The 22,596-nt window shown below is 35.2% G+C and overlaps 2 protein-coding genes across 3 annotated transcripts; one reads left to right on the forward strand and one right to left on the reverse strand.

Annotated features, from left to right (window-relative positions):
• Nucleotides 1-9: 9 nt before the first annotated feature.
• Nucleotides 10-13,407, forward strand: LOC113675021 (katanin p80 WD40 repeat-containing subunit B1). The gene is made up of 23 exons (XM_027191528.2): nt 10-309; nt 2,362-2,492; nt 2,923-3,040; nt 3,452-3,552; nt 4,151-4,192; nt 4,393-4,476; nt 4,822-4,937; nt 5,154-5,225; nt 5,514-5,664; nt 6,056-6,109; nt 6,223-6,285; nt 7,112-7,164; nt 7,309-7,365; nt 7,605-7,720; nt 8,060-8,125; nt 8,227-8,294; nt 8,912-9,004; nt 9,371-9,488; nt 9,709-9,794; nt 9,889-9,965; nt 10,874-10,948; nt 11,134-11,253; nt 11,686-13,407. The coding sequence occupies exons 1-23, from the start codon at nt 276-278 to the stop codon at nt 11,816-11,818; spliced, it is 2,028 nt and encodes a 675-aa protein (XP_027047329.2). The 5' UTR covers nt 10-275; the 3' UTR covers nt 11,819-13,407.
• Nucleotides 13,408-14,563: 1,156 nt separating this feature from the next.
• Nucleotides 14,564-22,421, reverse strand: LOC113675009 (core-binding factor subunit beta). Of its 2 annotated transcripts, none has more exons than XM_027191515.2 (6): nt 22,086-22,421; nt 21,908-21,994; nt 21,664-21,765; nt 19,701-19,817; nt 17,401-17,511; nt 14,564-16,545 (listed from the first exon to the last, which is right to left on the reverse strand). In XM_027191515.2, exons 1-6 carry the CDS (start codon nt 22,161-22,163, stop codon nt 16,504-16,506), a joined length of 537 nt encoding a protein of 178 aa, XP_027047316.1. In that variant the 5' UTR covers nt 22,164-22,421; the 3' UTR covers nt 14,564-16,503. The 2 variants fall into 2 exon arrangements, with proteins under 2 accessions (XP_027047316.1, XP_027047317.1); XM_027191516.2 differs by having other exon boundaries at nt 17,372-17,511.
• Between the last annotated feature and the right edge of the window lie 175 nt (nt 22,422-22,596).

Here is a 22,596-nt window from a genome sequence, read left to right on the forward strand (position 1 = left end):
TTGTGTAGGGATTATAACGACCGCAAGGCAATGTGGGCGTACGCATGCCTTTGTTTGAACTCGCTGAATATTACAAGCGCGGGCTCTAAATTTTGAACTTTCTCGTTGAAATTGTCAAGGGAAGTGTAACCGTGTTTCGGTAATATTTCGACAGTTTCCTTGGAGAAAATATCACTTTTATAAGGGATTTGCTTCAATTAACATGTGATAGTGTTGCAAGGGGGCTATGGTTTCGGAAATTGTTGCGTGGAAGCTCTGAAGAAAGTTTGAAAATTATGGCGGCACAACAGAAGCGCTCATGGAAACTTCGTAAGTACATATAGGTGTTCACCGGTACAAAATTTAAAAATCGAGTTTGAGATGCGATTAAAATAATAGGATACTGGGAAGTATGTAATCTACTTTTCTGTACGATTCAAATGTTTTAAAGTTATGAAATCGAATTCTCCTGCGTCAAAAGTTTCGTCTGGCCATGTGTAACGTCATGTCAATTCAAGCACGAGTCAACTCGTAAATTAAGAATGTAAACGAACGCTAGAACAACATGTGTGACAAACAGAACCATTTCTTTGCATTCTGGAAAAATCGTGGTTTTTTCCTATTTTCATGATTATAGCATCTTTGTTTGACGTCTCATGTTACTTTGTCAAGGGTTCGGAATTTTTGTGAGAAATAGGCTTAGTGTTCCAACGAGGTTGTTTGACGTTCGGCTATAAACGGATTATCGAGGTGATTGTCACCTCCCGCATGTCTATCATCGAGGTTTTTTTCGTGGCTAAATTTTACTTCTCATTAGCGTTTGTTATTAAAACGTGGTTGATTAATTGAGCTAATTATTTTCAAAGAAGTTGAAAATTACTCTCACTGATGTTATCCTAGAGCGTTCATGTGTCTGAGTACTTGAATGATTTCTGAATTCTACGACGTCAGGGGGTTGGAACTTTTGAAGAGACATTGTTTCTAATTATAAGCTGTAGACAGAAATATTTTGGTTACAAAACAGATCCCTTGATGATTAAGTTTCATTGATTGTAATCCAACAAGGATTTTATATTTCAGCAAGAGGTGTTTCTTGTTAAGCATAGCGGTGTTTTATATTATAAAATGCACAGAATATGTGTAGAGTGGGATGTTTACTCTGACTGAAACTATGTCATTAATAATTTAATTAAAAGTTGGCAGGTTTCAAATAAGCTCATTGGTTTCATGATAAGGTACTGTTTTGCTAGCAATAAACATAATTTAGAATCCATTTAGGACGTTATCCCTCCATGCCAAGCTTGAGAATATTGTCACACAGCTAAAACTCAACAAAAGAAAATTCACAGTGATGTGGAGATTCTTGCCCTGTGTATATTGAAGTATAAAATTTTTCCAGTCAAATTACAAATAAAACACGTAATTCATATTGTTTTTTTTTACTTAAAACAAGGGAGCATACAAATTAAACTAATTCAAAGTCTTTTGGATCTGAAATTTATTTTGAACCATGACATTTAAGTTGTGAATCAAATGTTCTTTGGTTTCAATATTTCTGTGTCAGTTTATTTTGATATTCATTGGTCCAAGACCCTTTAAAATTTTGTTGCAAAGGGAAATGTGAAGGTGGTCTCAATATCTTTGAAGCAAAGGAAAATTTGAATCACAAAATGTATGGAGCTTCACTATCATGGTGTCAATAAGTGCTAGGTTCAAATATGAAGTTGGTATGGATTAGGGAAAGGGAGAGGTAGAGAAAGAACAAAAGTTCTCTTGCCTGATATTGGAGCATAAGTGATTATAATTAAAAAAAAAAAAAATTTGGTTTTTTAAAATATCCAACCTGAAAGTACACCAAGATATTAATCGACTCCTCAATTATAAGATAAACAGTCCAGGAAAATTTATGAAAGCTTGTTGCAATAAATAATTTACAGAATTAATCTAGATTAAGAGAATTTTTATATCTGTTTTATTAGTTTTTTTTCTCAGCACACTTACTAGCCCTTTGACTTCAAAGATCTCATTAGTAATTCTCTTTACTGTCTGCCATCCAGTTCTTGTGATGTTAGTTTGGAGAATTTGGTATTGGATCAACTAAGAATCTCATAATCAATATTTTCCTTTATTCTCGTCACTTGTCTACTTGATATTGTTTTGATATTGTGAGGAGAACTTTGTCTTGATCACTCATGGGAGTTAAGGGGTTAATTCATTTATCCTAATTAGAGCCAGATTTATTCTTTTTTTCTTTTTGTGGAGTGAGATGAGATACTATATTTTAATAATCTCTTTAAAATTGGATATTGTTTTAAGACTAACTTTTAGAACAATATTGTTTGCTTGTTATGATAAATTATCCATATGTCTTTTGACCTACAGAGGAGTTTGTAGCTCATGGGTCAAATGTGTCATGTTTGTCTCTGGGCCCAACTTCTGGACGTGTCATGGTGACAGGAGGAGAGGATCGCAAAGTCAACATGTGGGCTGTAGGAAAGCCAAATGTAATCCTGGTAAGAACAAGTGCAATATTTTAAGGTCAAGTACTTTTATCTAGCCTTTGCCAGAGGTACATATTCTAATCAGAGTGAAGTGCCTGATATGAAGGAAATTACAGTCTAACATGATTTTTTCATTGTCATCCCTTGATGCGTTTTTCCTTAACAACCAGAATATACCACCGAATTACTCTAAACACTGCACAGTGTTGTGATATGGGTCTAATTCACTGCTTTAAGTTTGATTTAAACTTTACAGATTTATTTTTTCAAACTTTAAGTTCAAGAAATGTAGAGCTGTCTCTGTCCTTGATTAACAAAACCTCTGGAAAATCATAAAATTACTGCAATATGATTAATAGGTGATTGATGGTTATTGCTATATGATGATGATAACCATAAGAAGAATGATGATGTTGTCTTTTAAAATTTTTAATTCATACAGACTCTGTCAGGCCACACAAGTCCTGTAGAATATGTCCAGTTTAACAGTGGGGAGGATCTTGTTATCGCAGGATCCCAGTCAGGAACACTGAAGATTTGGGATTTAGAAGCTGCCAAGAGTGAGTTGAAATTTAACACACACATGTTCAGGGTGGTCATCATAAGAGACCTGTCTGCTTTATAAAAGGAATAACAGAAACTGGGGAATGGGCAACATTGTGAGAATTTACATACTGATGTTAGGGTGTTAAGGGTTAAGTATGTGGACCCTACTAGCTTGTTGCTAGGGTCACATATCCTGGTTTCCATAGCAATTATTATGACTCGTTGGTATCCACATTTATTCCCAGGTGAAGAGGAATATTTCAAGAGGGGATTACCTTCCCAAGAACAATTGATTTGTTCAGGGCACAATACTGGACCTCTCAATGCTGAATCAAACATAGTAACCATTAGGCCCTAATATTTCCATCATAGACTCTAACCACATGTTTATTATCTACTCAATCATGTTATGTCTTTTTTTTCAGTTGTCAGAACCCTGACAGGTCACAAGAGTAGTATACGTGGTATAGACTTTCACCCCTATGGTGAATTTGTAGCATCAGGTTCTTTAGACACAAATGTAAAGGTAAGAGTTTTAATCAATATAAGTTGTATATTGAGTAATCCACTGATTAAAAGGTGATATGAGATGCTGTAAAGTTACAAATTTTTATTGGGACTTTATCACCATGATTTCAAAAAAGTAGCAAACTTTAAGTCACACCAATAAAAACAAAATTATAGCCAAAAATTGACCATTACCCCTTCGTAGAACCTCTCTCTGGAGTTTAGGTGGAGGCATTTCCTGAGTATAAGGAATTAATATACTCTTTGGCCATGATACAATACAGAAACATGTTGGCACAGTTAGATATGTTATCAAACAAATGCTAGACAAATACTATGATGATAGTTATTTCAAATGGTTGATAAAGGATTAATTTTATGCTTTTAACTTTTGTGGAATTAATTGATGGCAAAGAGTAGGAAGACTAGGGAGCTATTTCTTTGTGTGATGGAAACTTTGCTGTGTATGATGAAGAAAAACATATGTAGGTAGGCCAGTACTATGGAAGAATATTGTCTATTGTATAAGTATTATGCAACTGGTAATGAAAGAAAACTTGGAAAATGTGGCAGAAAATAATGAATGACATAATGGGAATGATTTTATTTTCTCTCAGCTTTGGGATGTCAGACGAAAAGGTTGTATAGTCACATTAAAGGTAGTTGTTAAAATTGTGCTCTCACTACAATGATATTTTTTAATACCAAGTAATATTAATGAAGGCTATTGAAAAGGTCATTTGATCTTATAAATGCATTACCAGTGATGTCCATGCCAAAAGTTATTGAAATTTAACCAAAAAAAAATAGTGGCTATAAGTAGGATGGCTAACTTTTAATTCTGTTGTCTCATTAACAGGGTCACACTGATGGAATTAATTTTGTGAGATTTAGTCCAGATGGCCGATGGATTATATCAGCATCTGATGACAACACTGTTAAGGTGATGGAGGCTTCTTAAAGTTTTATGCAGTATTTGGCATTAAGAATCTACTTTTTCCTTACTGCAAAATGAATACAATTCTGCATGAATGTGTGTGATACTGTAAAAACAAAAACCCTTTAAAATGTGCACAACTTTCAACGTGTGGCCTTGTAACTCAGTTGGTAGTAGCTCCCAACAACCATCTGGGAGGCATGGGTTTGAATCTCATTGAATCCTGAATTCTTTCCAGGCTTCAGTGACCTGCAAGGATCATGGCTTTATTTGATTTCAATCTGCAGGTCATATGAGATTTATTTCATTACAAGTCAAGTCTGATTATAACATGTTTTTTTGTCTCTGTAGTTGTGGGACTTGACAAGTGGAAAACTCCTTCATGATTTTAAGCAGCACACTGCTGCTGTTAATTGTGTTGAGTTTCATCCAAAGGAATTCCTGTTAGCAACTGCCAGTAATGACAGGTTTGTCAAAAAAATTGATAGATTTGAAGAGTGATGTAGTCCAACTATATGTATTACACTTTTGATTATATATGTGATTGGGGCTTTATGAACCTTCCAGTATTGCAAGAAATGTATTAAGTAGTACCACATCAAAAAAAGGTAAACTTCAAGTAAATTTATAAACAATAAACATCTAGTCAAACCTTTGTTACAAGTGGTAATGTTTTTTTTTAGGACAGTAAAATTCTGGGACTTGGAGACCTTTCAGCTGGTGTCTACTATAGATCCAGAAACTAGCGGCATTAGGTGGGTGAATTGTCAATTTGAATATAAGATATGTTGTGACAATTGTACAAATCTGTACTTCTCAGCATTAAAATTCTCTGCAATGAGCTACTGATGAGATGGGAGGATATTCTTTAGTAGTTATCAGTTAATGGATTACGTGTCTTTATTTTTTTAGAGTCAGCACTAAGGTTTTGGTATAATCACTTACTTTTATTTTTGCTGCAGTGTAATGACATTAGTATAAGCATTCACAGTCTTTGCCTTGTTATGTGATGGTGGAAACTGGCTTTTTTGTCTGATTCACAGATGTGTAGCATTCCACCCTGATGGACATTCATTATTCAGTGGAGCACAAGATTCTATGAGGGTGTATGGTTGGGAGCCAGTTAGATGTTATGACAGCTTTTCTCTTGGATGGGGAAAGGTTGCTGATATTGCAGTTTCATCCAACCAACTTGTAAGTGAACCCTACATTTTGACTTCCCTGTTCAGTTAAAAGTGACCAAGACAGAATTTCTCCTTACAATATCAATACAATATCAAGCAGACAAGTAATGAGAATAAAGAAAAATATAAATTAGGGGATTATAAGTTGATCCAATACCAAATTCTCCATGCTAACATCACAAGAATTGTATGGTAGACAGAAAGGAGAATTACTAATGAGATCTTGGGACTTAAAGGGTTAAAGTTGTCCAAAATTGATTTTTTATTTCGAAACATCAGTTCTTAATAATTGATTGAGTTCTGCAGTAAAGGCATTTTTTCATTTACGTCCTTGGAAGTGGTATATGTAACAGCTCAATTATTTCTCAACAAATTGTGAATTGTGCCTTGTATCTTTGTAGATTGGAGCATCATATCATCAGACCAATGTATCTGTGTGGGTTGTTGATTTAGAGGTATGTTTTTCATGCATGTATAGTTGTTAAAGGGGTATGTTTGTTTTTCTCATGTTTATCTTAGTGTGTGTTTTCAGTGTTACTGATTATGAATTGTTCTCTCTTGTGTTCAGCATTTAGAAAACCTTATAGCAAAGTATAATGATGAGACAGCTGATGTAGGAAATAATGTAATGGTGAGTAACAGACTTCTTTATTTCTGATGTTCAACACTACTATTGGACAACAATGGTAAATTAAAATGTAAATGTTATAAATCTGAGAGTCAATGGCCCTGAAGCTCAAATTCATTCTTCTTGAAGTAATATGACTTGTCCACTTATGGGAAGCTTATAATGAACAATTTTGTTTGACTGAGACTACTGAATGCATTCAGAATCACAGAGACAGGATAGTATAACTAAGGGGGCCAAAGTCATAAGTGTATCTTGGTAAAGACCATGAGACTTGACTATACACTGGGTTGCAAAAATGTTGACACATGAAATGCATGATTCATGAATGATGAGATCTAAAGGCTTTATGGGAAGTGGTCTTACAGTTGCATAATAAGTGCTTTACTTTTCCATCATTCACAGAAACTTTTTGTTTTTAGGAGGGTTTTTATTATTTACCACACGTTATTGTGGTTATCATGTACATGTGTACCCATAAAGCCATTGGGCCTCATCCTTCATTGCTAATACTTTTTAGGTGTTAATGTACCAGCAATCAAATGTATCCTGGGGCAAGGAGGGTAACTTAGGATAGAGTAGCATTGTATCCAGAGGGAGAAGCACCTCACTTAGTCACTAAATGCTATTAAAACTTAAAGAGAAGTCAAGCAACTTTGGCAATACTTCACTTTCAGCATTCAGCTTTGGTTTTTGAAACTATGCTAGTTCCAGCAGGCTTAAGGTCCTGGAATAATGTTGTTAGTGATACTTTCAATAGGTTTGAATTACCATTAGTGCTTAGAGCTCCTGAAGCTATTTATGACTGAGTTGTCAATCTTTTTCACAGGAAGGAGCACCAGGGGAACAGAAACCAGCTAAAGTTGTACCATCTACCAAAACGTAAGTCATTTATTTAAAATCTACTTACACTTCTCAGACCTCTCTTAAATTTTTTCTATTGAGGAAAACAGAATTGTAATTAGATGTGGATCTTTCTGTAATCTTAAAGATTAAAAATTGAATTTGTGTTTTTTGCCTTTACAGACCACCTAGAAAAGCATTTAGCACAGAGAGACCTCAAACAACATCTTCAAAACCCAGGTTTGTATATAGCAGTTGGCTGAGGAACATGTTATAAACCCTGAGTTATCTTCCTTGTGGTTTGAATAACCTAGTGTTTGAGCCACTGGTAGTGCATAGACTACACACACCATAACACCTTTTTGGTACAGAAACCAGTTGAAACTCATGTGGTAGTGGGTGGTAACTCTTTTAAGACTTGATGTTGAACTTAACCTGATCTGGTTTTAGGGTCCTCAAAAGTCTGTTACATTTTTCAGACCTAAAGCTGAACAACCAGCTGTGCCAGAAGAGCCTTCCAGCAAAGAGGAAGAGAAAAATGACAACAAGAACTTGGCAGCTCCTGATGACATATTTTCAGCCAAGAAGAAACTTGGTGAGTGAAGTATTTCTTAGGCCAAAATTATGTAACACTGAGGGAACTTGCTCAGCAACTACCCAGTTAGGGTTAATCAGTAGTCTTTTGCTCCTTCAAATTCCAAATTGAAACACTGAAGATAGGCTTTACATTATGGAACAGAAGGGAAATAGTAAGTTAAGTGGACAATATTCTCTATGACTTAATTAAAGATAGTTAAGGCCATGGAAATTTCATAAGAGAATTCTCTGATTTCCAATGAGCAAGCCAACCAAAAAGTACTTTTGGAACTTTTTTTTTTTGAATCATTAAATATTGCATTTGTGTTACAAAAATTATAAAATATTTATTTTACAGATCGTACGCCTCCAAGACAAAAACATGAACCATTTCAGCCTCCCCTAGAAGACCCTCTATCACACGGTGAGAGGAACTGTCCAACTGATGTAGTTGTTGATGGCTTTTTTAGTAATGTGTCTTCTTATTTCAATTTATTTTTTGTTTAATTAATTGTTCATTTACAGGTCATTCCAAACAAGTCCCTGTAGTTAAGCCATCTGCTGTCGTCCCTGATCCAGTCAAACCATCCAAGGTGAGATTTACTTCATAGCATGAAAGTTTTGGGGGTTTTAATTTTTTCTTTAAGTTTTGCATGTGATCCTTAATCAGCAAAAGTGACTTCCAGCAAAAAAAAAAATCCAGAATACATGATGATGCAAATATTTACTACCATCAGTCAACTGAAAACAATTAGTTTAGAATAAAGAGTACCAGTAAATTCATTTTCATTGTATTTGAACCCAATTGAGATATCTGGGCAGCTCCCCTCTACAAAGTACCATTTTTAGAAAACTTAAAGATATTTTCACTTTCTTTCAGTTGCATTGTTTTCTTACTTAGTTTGAACATTGGAAAATTAGTTCCTTGAAGAAATTTTAGTCATCTTTAACCACAATAATTTACTGTGACTAAACACAAAAAATTGCAATTTGCAAGATAAAACTCACAGTCACATAATTTATATTACACACTTTACATTCATTTGCAATATGAAAACTTTCCCATTGCAAATGGTCAAATGTCCCCCATTGATGAGGCAGTGGCAAAGTACATGTAGTTTTTTTCTTTTGGGTGAACTAACAACAAAAGGTCCTATCTTTTTCCTTGTGTCTCCTTAAAAAAGTTTGGATCTGGTCCTTTGTTTTTTAGCCCACTTCAGTAAATGAAAATCCACAGCACCAACAAATGATACCCTCAGAGAGAGACAAACCAGCTGGACTGCAATTGTCTGACTTTCTTCCAGTAAGTACTCAACAACTTTTGAATAGATTCTTGAATTTTTTATTTTAAGGAAAGGTGATGGTTGAATTTGAAGTCATAAGTAAGGATGATAAGAGGAAGCTTAATTTTCTTGAATAACAGATTAGTTAAAACATCATTGGAGTTAATTTACAGATGTTACATAGTGCATTTGAAGTTTCAAGTTCTGTTTCAAGTTCTAGCTTCTGTCTGCTAGTGGGTAATTGATTTAAAATGGAAACTTAACAAACTTTTCCACTTCTGGAACAAATGCTGACAATTCATTTTTTTCTTTTTACATAAGAGGAAATATTCTTCTTCTAGTCATAATATCATAATATTTATTTGTATCTTGTTTTAATGTTTTAGTCTAGAGCTCCTGCTGTTAATGACCCTTCACAAAACAATGCCAATTTTGATCAACATAAATTTCCGCCAAAGAATCCAGCCATGTCAGAGAAAGATGCCATCTCTGCACTGTCAAAAAGTGAGTTTAGGATACGAAATCATCATGAATGAATGATAATATTAGATTAGAAGATAGGCATAAGATATAGATCCTACATGATGGCTCTGAAGAATTTATTTAACTGATATTTTCTGGTCTTAGTTACAATCATGGTGCTTCTTAGATATAAATGTTTTATTGAGGAAGACCTCATCAAATGGGTAAATTGAATGTAAATTTGATGGATTGTTGTTTTCAGGTCATGACTCCATAGCAACAATTATGACGGCAAGACTCAAGAATCTGAGTGTTGTTGCGAGACACTGGGGGGATGGTGAAATAAAGGTTAGAGAGGAATGGTATTTGATAAGTTCTGAATTGAGTTGCTATCAATTTTGTTCAAATTGTTTACACCTTTTTGTTTAATGTTCTTTTTCAGACTGCGGTACAAGTTTCAGTAGATATGAATGATCAAGCTATCTTAGTGGACCTGCTCAATGTTCTCTGTTTGAAACAGTATGTTTACCTATCCACATATTACTTTCTTAATTTTAACTTATTGTGCTGTCAAAGCTCTACAAGGTGAGGCTTTCATGATACAGGAGGAGGTAGATACAGTCAAACCTGTATTTACACTTTACACCTTAATACCAGTATGCACATTCTCCATACTGTTCTCTGTACATTTCCTAAGGTGATCATAAGGAGAATTAACTCAACGATAAGGAGCTTCTGTTGTTAATGATCATTTCCATTATTCTCATGACCTTAGTGTATGATTCAGGGGTGATATTGTAAGGAGAAATTACATGCTAGTCACTCTAAGGGGTTAAAGGGTTAAGAGGCACAGTATTAAGCAGTCACCTTGCATTAAGTGGTCAGTTGTCAAAGTCCCGAATTTGTTTCCTCTTAATCAGTGTTTAATTTTCACCTGTATTAAGTGGTCATGGTCACATTTGAGTGAGTCCCACCAATCTGTTTGTTTTGTCCCCCACCTGTATTGAACAGTCACTTAAATCAGAACTGCTAAGATAAAAACTGAGAATGATCTTTCAAGTAAGATTTAATTCATGTTTCTCTCCTGAAATCAATGCTCGTAGTATTTTTAAGTAAGTGTTTTTACATTAGGTGGTCAGTTATGGCATTAAATCATTTTTTTTTTTATATACATTATCCCTCTTCTGTGGAACCTGTGTAAAGTGGTTAACCTGTATTAAGTGGTCACCTTGCCATTCCCTGTGGATGGCAGCTTAATACAGGTTTGACTTTTCAAACTTTTAATAAACAGTAACATCCATCGTCCAAAAAAAAAACCTGTGAAATGTCATTCTTGATTTCTCTTTACAAACTTTTAATAACAGTAACATCCATTGTCCAAAAAAGAAAACAACCTGTGAAATGTCTTTCTTGATTTCTCTTTACAGGACATTATGGAATCTAGATGTTTGTTCATTGCTGCTTCCTCACCTCAAGGACCTGATAAGTAGCAAGTATGAAAGGTGAGAGAGTGTTTCATGTAGTGGATTAAAAGATATTACAGCTGATGGTGTCAGGCTTGATGCCAGAAATCGTGTCAGTCCTTATTACGAGCACCATCATGAAAAAGTATTTTGTGTTGCCATCATTATCATCATCAACTCATTTAATCAATCTTGATCAATATACATTTGAATTTCTCTTACAGCTATGTCCAAGCTGGTGCAATGGCAATTAAACTTATTCTGCGAAACTTTGCTCCAGTTATCAAAAGCAACATGGCAGCACCACCAGTGTCTGTAGGAGTTGACCTAGTCAGAGAAGAAAGGTGAGGTTTAACCCTTTAACCCCAAAGAGTGACAAGGATCTAATTTCTTCTTATAGTATCACCCTTGGATCAAACATTAAGGTCACAGGAATAAGGGAATTGATTGTTGAACTGATTCTCCTTGTCAGCACCTTAGGAAATGAACAGGGAACAGTATAGAGACTATGCATACTGATATTAGGGTGTACAGGGTTAAGTGTTTAAACAGAGCAATTTTCAGTTGAATTTTTCCTCCTTTCCCAACCTTTTCATGTAAAATGACCTTACAAATAGTCGGTTCATAATCAGTATGACCAGTATTTTTTATTTTTTTTTTTATATTGTGTTGATTGTATTGTGTAGTCTTTCTTAAAACTTACAGATATTAAGAATGAATCTTATGTCTATGTATATGTGAGTCATGTTTAAATTCACGCAAATTTACCCTTGCAGGTATAACAAGTGTCACAAGTGCTATTCACATTTGCAGTCCGTTCGTGAAGCTCTGTCTAGTAAAACCAACATTTCTGGAAAAATGGGAAGTCTCTTCCGTGAGATGTCGCTAGCATTTTCCAGCTTGGATTAATAGTAAGCAAGTAAGCTATTCTAGAGAAGATATGATGCACACAGGGATTACCATGACTTGTGGAATGTCCACTGCCTCAGTGTAAATTATTTTCATTAAAAAAAATGACAACAAGAGTCTGAGCTGCCTTTGTGTAAGCTAGGAGTGAATTATTTTGAAAAATGGCAGATCAGATTTCAGACTAAGTAAAATGGAAGGACAAACATCAGTGAAAATCAGATTAAGAGGTACTGAGGGATATCTGTGATGTGACTCATGCGAGCTGGTAATACTTTAGAAAGATCTCACTGAGTTGGAACATTGCACTTGATTGTGCTTTTGAAGTCAGTATGTTAATTGGAGAAAAAGCAAACAAGTCAAAGTAACCTCATGTTTAAGAGACAAGAAAGAAATCATACCATCTAAAAGAGTTTTTGTAACTCAGGTGTAGAGTGATCAGCAAAGGTTACAGGTGTTTTTGATTGGTACAGTTTTATCATAGAAAATGGTGTGAGTTCAGATAAGATAAGAGGTTGGCTCATAAGATCACTTCATAACTTTCCAAGTACAGTTTTATCATAGAGAATGGTGTGAGTTCAGATCAGAGGTTGGCTCCTAAGATCACTTGCTAATTCCACCATATCTTAAGTTGTGATGTTCTCAAACTCACCTGATCTACTGATTACCAAGCTAAGCAATGTCAGGGAGTTGCAATCATTTAAATGGAATTGGTGAGCTTGATTATTATAATAATTTATTATGTTGTGTTTGAGCTTGGGGATAAGCCTTCTTTCCTTTCAATCAGCACTGGACAAAAGGCTTTCTCTCCAGCAGGTTGTAGTTTTCTACTTTTGTTTTGTTGTGAAAATTAACTGTTAATTTACTAGTAAGAATTATTTCAGTCTTATTGGTATTTAAGTTTAGATAAAGAGTACAAATATTACTTTTGAGGACATATTTACTTAAATTTTGTAAATGAAAACAAATCAGCACTTTTCAAAGTGAAAAGTCAGTATTGTGAATGGATGGTAAATAGAAACGTGTTCCACCATTCAAAGAAGCCCTTTTAAGAGGGAGGGGAGGGTGGTGAGACTCCCATCTCTCATATTCTCCTGTCCTCCCCAGGACTTCTGCTCCCTCAGCCACCTTTCATCTTAGGTCCATTTCTTCCAGACACGTCCACTCCCATATGGTTTAAAAATTAAACAACAAGATCAAAAAGCTCAACTATACAAAGGAAATTGTCAGTCCATTTCAGAGTCCAATGCTCTTTTCAGTTGTAAACTGACAGCATGCTACTCCTGGATCAATCTTGCAAGTCAAAGCCTTTTCCCTTTTCAAGTCAACTGTTTAAATATCTCTCACCACAATGTTCACAAATTTTATGCAAAATTAAAGTGGACATAAGCAATGATTCTTCTTGTGTCCTTGCATTATTGTTTGCTGAATATTGCTTACAAGTTAGTCTGTACATAATGGCTGTCCTTCAAATCGTACTTAGAATGTCAACTCAAGTATGTGTAGTGTGAATATATGGACTTGTATGCATGTGTTTGTAACTTGATTTCAAGTGACAAATGGTAACATTAAATAAAGTATGTTTTTAGAAATCTCATGTGACTGTTCTTATTTTGATAGTTGAATCCAGTTTACACTTTTCTGCAAATGTGTTCAAGCTGTTTCGTTTTTGATTGTTTGGTTTTTTTTTTGTTTGTATTCATTCACTGCATTTATGAGATCTGCGTGTGAAAACAAATTGAGAGGTTAACAAGCAGGGAACAGACAAACAAGATTTTGCACTGAAAATCGAACTCATTAACATGTGTCATCTCTTTAAGATATCAATACCAAGCCCTTTAATAAAGAGCTTAAACATTTTCAATAATAGACCAACTCTTAAAACTGCTGTGTGATGATTTAACTTCAAATTCTGGTGACTTACATATATGGAAATGTGTTGTGAATTGAAGGGAAAAATTTAGATTGCATTGGTTTTGTGACCAGTTGTGACTAAGTCACTCACTTTTCCTGAGCTTCAGGAAGATTGCATATCTTTTACCTTCAGCTGTCCTTAGCTCTTGGTGATATCTACCTTTCTTTCCATTGGCCATTTAGATGGCCTTTATTTTGGTTCTATGACACCCAATTGAAATATGCACTGTCCTCCCAAAGATCTGTTTTAATGGAAGGATCTTCCCTGCCTTTCCATAGACATCAGTGTTCTCAAATGCCGCATTCTCTTCCCACTCAAGCCATCATCACCATCAAAGCATACTCAGCAATACCTATTTAGTGTAATTTAACAGAGAACTCCCCTAACAAATCTTTATCTCTGTTATGAAATTCTTTCCGGACTTAAGGAAGCAACATTGGATTACTTACAATCAGTGACAAAAGTTTTAACATGTAATATTTGTTTTCCTTCCTGGTTGGGTTTAGGTTGCCTTTTTTCCCCCTTTCCCCCCCTCCTCCATGCAATTTTGAGTTTTCTTTCTATTCAACCACACACAATTGAAGACTGATATTGTTTGAGGGAGAATGGGGCTTCTTATTATTGAATGAGAACTTTTCAAATAAAGGTATTTTGCCAAGGAATTTCCCTCAGCATTCAAAGTGCTTTTTATCAATTAGTTTGGGAACTGTGCTTGAGAATTCAGGCTTGACTTTCCTGATAACTGCTGGATGTTATCTACACTGGAAAGTGCCATTCATTTTCGAAAAGAAGCTGTGTTTTAAACCAAACGAATAACATGCCTCACACCTTCATCAAGAGATAAATTTTTATTCTTGGAATTGCATATATTGCTTAAACAGGTCAATTGCACTGACATTGAACAAAATTTTTACAATAGCTTTTTCATGTAATTACTGATAGCGAGCTTAGTGATTTACGATTCAGTTTTACATGGATTATGGTACTTTGACAAAAACAAAATAATGTCAAATGCGCTTGAATTTATTACTAATACTGCATATTTAAAAGCAGAGTAAATAATCACAGCCTTTACTCTTGAAGAAACTTTTTGCTCTTTAAAGGCTTTAAATAAATGTTAAATAAGCTAAATAAAATTTTTAATTCATATATTATAATTATTAAGGCTCTCTCTTCAGCTGCCAGACTAAAGGGAGAATGCGTGTGAAGCCTGGGTTTCATGTCAGAATAATAACTGATTACTCAGAATAAATTTTTTTTCTGGCCATCACAGATTTCTGCAGTGTATGAACTTCAAGATACAGGATGGAAAGATTGTGACAATCCTGGCACAAGAAAACAGGTGTATAAAAGATGTTCCTTCCATCCTTTGAGGATTGCTCTCAGTTCTTTGTTTATAACCCTTTCACTACCAAGATTTAAAAGAAATTCTCCTAAAGGATTACTATGCATTTCTTTGTTGGCTAGTTGTGAGAATTTCATGTTATATCCAAACAATTTCCTCTAGTTGGTAATTTTCTTAATTCTTGTCACTGGTCTCCTCAACAGTGTGCTAAAAACTTCAAGGACAAATCATATACTAATAACTCCTGTGAGTGAAAGGGTTCAAGGCCAAAAAGCTGGGGACAGTTAGGGAATGGTAAAACTTCATTTCATCTGAGACTTTGCCTGACATGAAAACCATGCTTAAACGATGAAGTTGCACCTTTTTAGCGCAACACTTTTTTGTCTTGTCTGGCTTGATTGTAAGAGAAAACCCTCCTCTATTTGAATCTACAGTTTTATAATGAAATACAACAAAGCTGCAGAAATTTGTTAGTGTACACACTTTACAGTTGTACTATCCTAAGAAATTGTAATGATTTTAATAACAAGCTCTTCAGACTGGCTGGGGTATAATTTGAACAGAGGCTGTGATAGAAATGGTTTAGCCATGTGATTAATAATGAGATATACTGTATGAAAACATGCAGTAAATTTAAGACACTTTAGATAAGCTACTTGTAAGGTTCATGACACAAATACTGCTACAAGAAACCCAACAGAAAATTGCAATATTTAGGCTTGACTAAGAGCTGATAATTTTGTTTTAATAAAATAAAAGGATTATCTTGTAATATCCCACATTATCATGCTCAACATGAGTGTGTGATTGTGTTTGCTTCACTCTCACAAAGCAAAACTCAGAGGTTTTGGTATGAGAAGTCTAAGAGTGACTATATAATGATTCCTTTGGTAACAAGAACTAGATGCAGTAGAATAAAACATCAGTAGAACAGAAAAATTACTAGAGTTTCCAGCAATTACATTGTAGGATTTCTTTTTCTGATAGGAGCATCACAGATGTGAGAAGATAAAAAAAAAGAACAATTCTACTTTCTCATGTCTGCTAACATTGCTGAGTCTATTGCTTCCAAAACAAAACAAAAAAATCTTTACTACAGGTTACAGTGTTCCAATCTGTTTTTATCTATCAATGGGTTGATTGGCATTAGTAAATGAATCAATAAACATAACTTTGGTTGTGTTATCAACAATCAAATCCAACTTTCTGATCTTTTCATATAGTTCATGGTACCATTAAGGATCCTTGGAAAGTTTCGTTATGATAACAGAACTGAATAAGCTATATTTGACTATAAGAACAGCCCTACTTTGCTCTAGAATAGCTTGATCTCTTCCTGCAGGACTTGCCCTTTCATTATATCATAATATGTGTATCTATATATATTCATAATACTTTTACAGAGCCATCTGACCCTAATGTTTCTTGTTATTTTTGAGCCCCTGATGAAGAGTGACCTCTTAGTTTTGTCTAGAACATAGAAAAAGAGTACATCAAATTTCCAGTGTAACAAAAGGAAGTCTCACTGCTTAACCTGTCAATGATTGCAAATTGTATCAATCAAAGTGCAAATTCTCACCACTAGGCTTCAAACATTTTAACACATTGCAGGAGGGAGAATTTGCATAGCTAAAGTAGACAGTAGATCTTCTATATCTAGCACCTAATTTTTGTGGAGTGTGCCTCCAGAAATGTGGCCAGTGTTTGGGAAGTTTCATGAAACCTAGCAGCTTTTAGAGGCAATTTAAAATTGGAAGAAACATTCAGACATCAGTGCAAAGGAGTGAAAAATGTTCTCAAATTCTCATAGTGCATTTTTATCAACTCTTGAACTTCTGAGATCTGACTTGGTAAAATCTCCCTTTTGGCTAATGTACATTTTATTGCAAATCAGTCCTGAGAATTTGGTGCTTCATCCAAGTGACACCCTCTGACTGATGAGTTTTTCACTTTTTGTCACCTTTGTTCTGTATAATATATTGATTTTGAAAGGAGAGGTTACTCAACAATCATTTCTTAGAAATTAAGGGATGACAATGCAGACTTTTCTTCAGCAGCCTTAAGTTCACTGTTAAAATGAAATGTAATTGTGGGTGCTTTATCATCATAATAGTTAACAGTCATGATAAACATGGCCTTCTATACAGAAGATCTCAGGAATGAAAGGCTTAGGATTGTCTGCAGAGGAGGCTATGATGAACATGGTGATAACTTTTTTTTCGATCAAACTAAAATATATTTAAAATTCAATAAGTAAAGAAACAAGAAGAGTACAAACCACTCATCGAGCATTTACCTATAGTTGATACGTTGATGGCTACTTGCCTCAGACTCTTTCCGTTGCTGCTCTTCCCTCCACTGTCTTTGCCTTTCTTCAAATTCAGCCACTCGTCTTTTGGCTTGTTCTAATGTCTCTTTCATTACTTTGTCTTCAGACTAATGTGGCATGGTACAAGGGAGAACAATGAGAGTTAAACAACTGGGCAAGACCTATGCTTTACTTTAGAGTGAGGATTCAGGAAAAATTTGTAGTTGAATCTTGAATGTCTCCTGATTTTCTGTTGGTTTTTAATGACTAACTTCTTTGATTAGTCTAGAAGACCCATGTCATTCTCTCAGCCAATAGGATATAATGCATAAAACAATGCACAATTTGTCGCTTATAGTTTCATCCGCGTGGGATCCCAAACTACTTTATCTAACACATTTTTACTATAAAATTTCATACTCAAAAGGACTTTTTCTAATTTGAATGGCAATGGTTTACCATTGCAAGGAATTTGCAGAATGTTGAGTTTCAAACCAACTTAAGTGGCACGTTAGATATACGTTAGATATACTGGTATTGCCCTGCAGATCAGGATACAAAACTATGAAGTAAATAAAATTTTCAGGAATTCGTTAGATAATATGTCAAATCATCAAATACAATACCCCACTAACAGCCTTTTGCAATCATTATATATAGCCCTGTGGATCAGGTTATAGACTACAAAGTTAATCACATTTTCAGGAATTTGTTGGATAATTTGTGAAATCATTGAATACAGCACCCCACTAATCAGCCTTTTGCAATCCTTATATATTGCGATGCAGATCAGGATATAGACCACACAGTAAATGACATTTTCAGGAATTTGTTGGATAATTTGTCAAATCATCAAATACAATACCCCACTAACAGCCTCTCGCAATCCTTTTATGTTATCTGGCCAATCAAAATAAAGACAACAAAGTAAATGACATTTTCAGGAATTTGTTGGATAATTTGTTGGATAATTTGTCAAATCATTGAATACAATACCCCACTGACAGCCTTTCGCAATCCTTATATATTGCCCTATAGAACAGGATATAGACCACACAGTGGAGTTTGTTGGATAATTTGTGGCATCATCAGTAACAGCTTTTCAAAATCACATTAGCTCCTCATCTTCTTAAGGAAGACAGCTTGACTTGGAAGTGATAGTAATGAAAGAATTCTCCGACAATGGAAAAAAAAAAATGTGCTGTAGCTGGAATGAGGGGTCTGTTATTATTCTTATCACCCCTAAATTTTAATATCAATTCTCCACACTGTTTGCTATATATTTTTTTATAGTTTTAACACTAAAAATTTGCTTTTGAGAAAAGTAATAAGCCACAACTGATTTCCCTCTTTCTTCAAATCACCTTTTCACTTGAAATTATATCAATATATTAATTAAAATCTCCTTTAAGGTTACCACAGAGAGTGAAAAGGTTATACAATTTGCTCTTTTGAAGTGCCATGCAATTTGCATTTTTACCCTTAGTCAACAGATCATATGTGGCCTCTTCAAAAAGTGAAGTGGGGAGGTGGTTTTCAATTTTTTGCATTTCAATTAAAACCCCAGGAGTCCAAAATGTAGAAATGTGGAATGAATTATGTAATAGCTGCTATTAGCAGAGCTTTTTTCAAAGGTAATTGTTTTGTTGTGGGCATGAAAGCAATGATTTATCATTTCTTCAAACAAAAACATTATTGATTCTTTTCAACTAATCAGACTACTCATGAATAAGAGCCATAATTAGCTTGTGTTATCTGTGTCATCTCTCTCTCAAAAGGAGGTGTATAATTTGTGGGTCTATTTTTAGTGACCTCTTTTCCTGTTTATCGGCCCTTTTGGTCTCCGCATGTGACTTTAGTAAAGACACGCAATGTGATATTTGTGAGAAAGTAACCTTACCAGTATCATGACTGAGATCTTACATCATTTTAAAACCATAAAATCGTTTACTTATTAGGAAGGCTCTATATGACTTTGTAATAAATTGTTGAAAATAACACAATAAGGCAAACACCTGTGTATACAAAGTATTTTACCACATTTTGTTGGAGTACTCCAGGGAACCTTGCAATATTACACTAATTACAGTTAAAAAATAAATAAAAAACCAGAAACATTTGAAAACCAACAAAGCACTTGTCATGAATCTCTTCAACAAGTATCAGTATGAAGTTTCTCCCAACATATTACCAGAAACTGATTTACAAGTGTAATGAGAATTCATGAATAAATCTGGCAACACGCTACTGCATTAATGTGGAATGTCTACTGGTGGGAAAGGAGAATTCGTTTGTTAATATAGGTATTAAAACTTACTTTAGCTTTATCTTCGTCAAATTCCAAATATCCAGCTCCGTCAAGTCTCTGCAAGTCTATCCAGCCTTTCCAAACGACACATACGCCATTCATTATAAAACGGCTTTTGATGAAGACCTATCGAGATTGATAGGGAGCATTTATGTGATAACGGAAATTTAACTGATTTACTATGTCACTGATTTAACGGTTAAGTAGTCACAAATTTTTATAGTATATTGTAAATTAGAGCACGTTTTCTGTAAAAATTATTTCTCCAACACTAAATAGATTTTCACACCTATGGTTAATGATTAAGTGACAAAATCGCGCTCCACGAGATGTTGTCAACCATATGGAATTTCGTTATCTCGCGAATGCGATGTGGAATTTCTGTTATACTCGTCGTTTCAGCCGTGTCATTACTTTGATTAAAATGTCTGGCATAATTAAATAAGTGCTTGCACACGCAAACTTGTATTTGGCTTTGTTACCAATAACTTTCGATCAAGAGAAGGACAAAGTATTCTTGCGAGTTTCTGGTGAAGTTAGGGAGATCATTGATAGACAAAAACTTTTGCTTCTCGTAATTTGTTTCAGAATATTTTCATTCACTAGCATAATTGCACTTGTGACAGAACTAAACAAGAAAACAATCGGGTTATTATTGCGTCCTATTCAGGAAGAAATCAAATACTTTTACACCAAATCACACTGGGTGATACACCTGTTTTTAAATTAATTGAAGTCGGAATTTCACACCGCGTTCTACTCAACATGCCGCACTACAAAGAATATTGTTCATGAACAATCTTCTAAAGCGAGCAGCGATCATGCGAACTCGCCGATCCGATCATGAAAAACACTCGGTATTCCGCCTTCATTATTCAAAATATTTTGAAACTTGATATTGTTTAGCTGACAAATTTTCAATTTAGTATGTAGACACAAGTACCTCCAATAGATTTCCTCTATTCTACCGCCATAAATCTGTTGTTGTTTGAGATAAAGTTACACTTAGTGGCTAAGGAAGGCCTCGGGGAAATCACGAATGAGTTGAACTTTTCCGACACGAAATATTTAATCGTCTTTAAAGCTACGGAAATAAACAATTTACAAAAGAAAAGTAACTCCTGTAATTCAGTATAATTACCCTGAAAAATAAACTGCCATGATATTAAATATTCTCTCCTTACGTCCGCTTGTCGTTTGCGATCATTCTAGTTATTGATTCACGCAATCGCGCAATTAATTGCCTCGCTTCGAGCTTTAATCTACCTCTGCAAAATAATTCGAATTACAGTCAAAACGATTACTGTGCGGAAAGCCCACGAGAACAGCCGACCGAAGCAAGTCATCTCGAATAAGAAAGCCATTCAAATGCTGAAATGTTACAGATTGTAAATAATTAATTTGTCAGCACGTGCAATTATCTGGGGTTGCCGACAACCTCCACTTCCCACCTTAATACCTCGGTAAATCTTTTATAAGATTGCTGTTCGATCTCCTCAAGGACTTACTTCCTAGGCGATCGGAAATTCCGTTTGCCGAAATACGCGTTTGCTGCGATTGTACGTAAAAGCGGAGTTATTTTCAAATGCATAATTAAGTCACAACCTGCTGCAAGTAGCTTTAATAGCCAGATGTTTATACACAAATAAAACTTTCAAAAAGAAATCAAGTCAGTCGCCTACCGATACAATGGCGCAATTTATTTTTCGTAAAAGGCGTAACTTTCCGACGTTATTTGGCCAGCCCACTCGAAAGGGCTGTGAGAATAATCTGGCGAAATTCCAACCTTGCTGTTAAATTTGACGCTAAAATCGAGCCGAGAGGAAAATCCAAGAAAACATTTAGATTCCACAACATGACGGCGATTATATAACATTAAGTTCTAGTTACGATATTTTCAGTGCAATTATTAGCTCGTTTTCAAATATTCCTCTTTAAAGCGAAACCTGAAATCATGTTCACTTTCGTTTACCTTTCCTGGTTCCCGATCAAAGTCAAGAAAATCCTTCGGAACTGTTCCATCCTCTCCTTTTGGAAACTGTAGTGTGAAATTCGTCCCAGACGACACGAAAGCCTACATCGTTTAAAAAAATTATTCAAGGGTAATGATTTAATAACACAGAACACAAGAACTCCCTCACGCAAAGAGGGACTGTGATGATCTTTACGAAAGTTTTCGTCAACTTCATCAAGAGTAGTTTTTTTGACAGGCTTACCACGGTGGCATGTCCATCGCGAGCTTCTGTTTGAAATCGGACGATGCGTTCCTCGTGCGATCTGTCTCTATAACCGGTATATTTTATCTGAAAATAGATAGAATCGATTTAATGGCATCGTGCTGCAGTGTCCATGTGAGTTTACAACTTTGTCATGTACGTCGAATTGCCAAATCACCTCCGTCTCCCGTGACATCTTCCGAAATAAGTCGTCATTTTCGAACTTTTGCCTTTGCTCTGGCACTACCCGTGGCATTTTGTCCAGTGACGGGTACGTTATCTGCGGTCTTCGTAACTTTCGAGTCTTGCCGCGCAAATCGAGTGAACTCAGTCAATGCGTGTCCGATTTTCTCGAAATTTCATACCTCTCATGACGGAACTTCCGTTTCGCAGCGCTGAAAACAAACCTCTGCTCAACAAAGAAAGAAACATGACAAGTTATTGTCAACACAATGCACGTTGAAGTAACTCAGCTCCAACGGTGATTGGCTGAAATAGACGCTACAACAATTCTGGCACGCGTAGCCATTCGCCTGTAACTAATTGATCCATATTTGGGAACCCCTGTCATACCGAAAAACAACTGCCCTGAAACAGTGAACTCACCTGGCGTCATCTAAAGCTTGCTTCCTTTCGTTTTAATTTCGTGCTTTACGGTATCAAAAGCTCATTTATCTGAAGTGTTCAAA

Source organism: Pocillopora damicornis, chromosome 3 (assembly GCF_964200805.1).
Source record: "Pocillopora damicornis chromosome 3, jaPocDami1.2, whole genome shotgun sequence".
NCBI lineage: Eukaryota > Metazoa > Cnidaria > Anthozoa > Scleractinia > Pocilloporidae > Pocillopora > Pocillopora damicornis.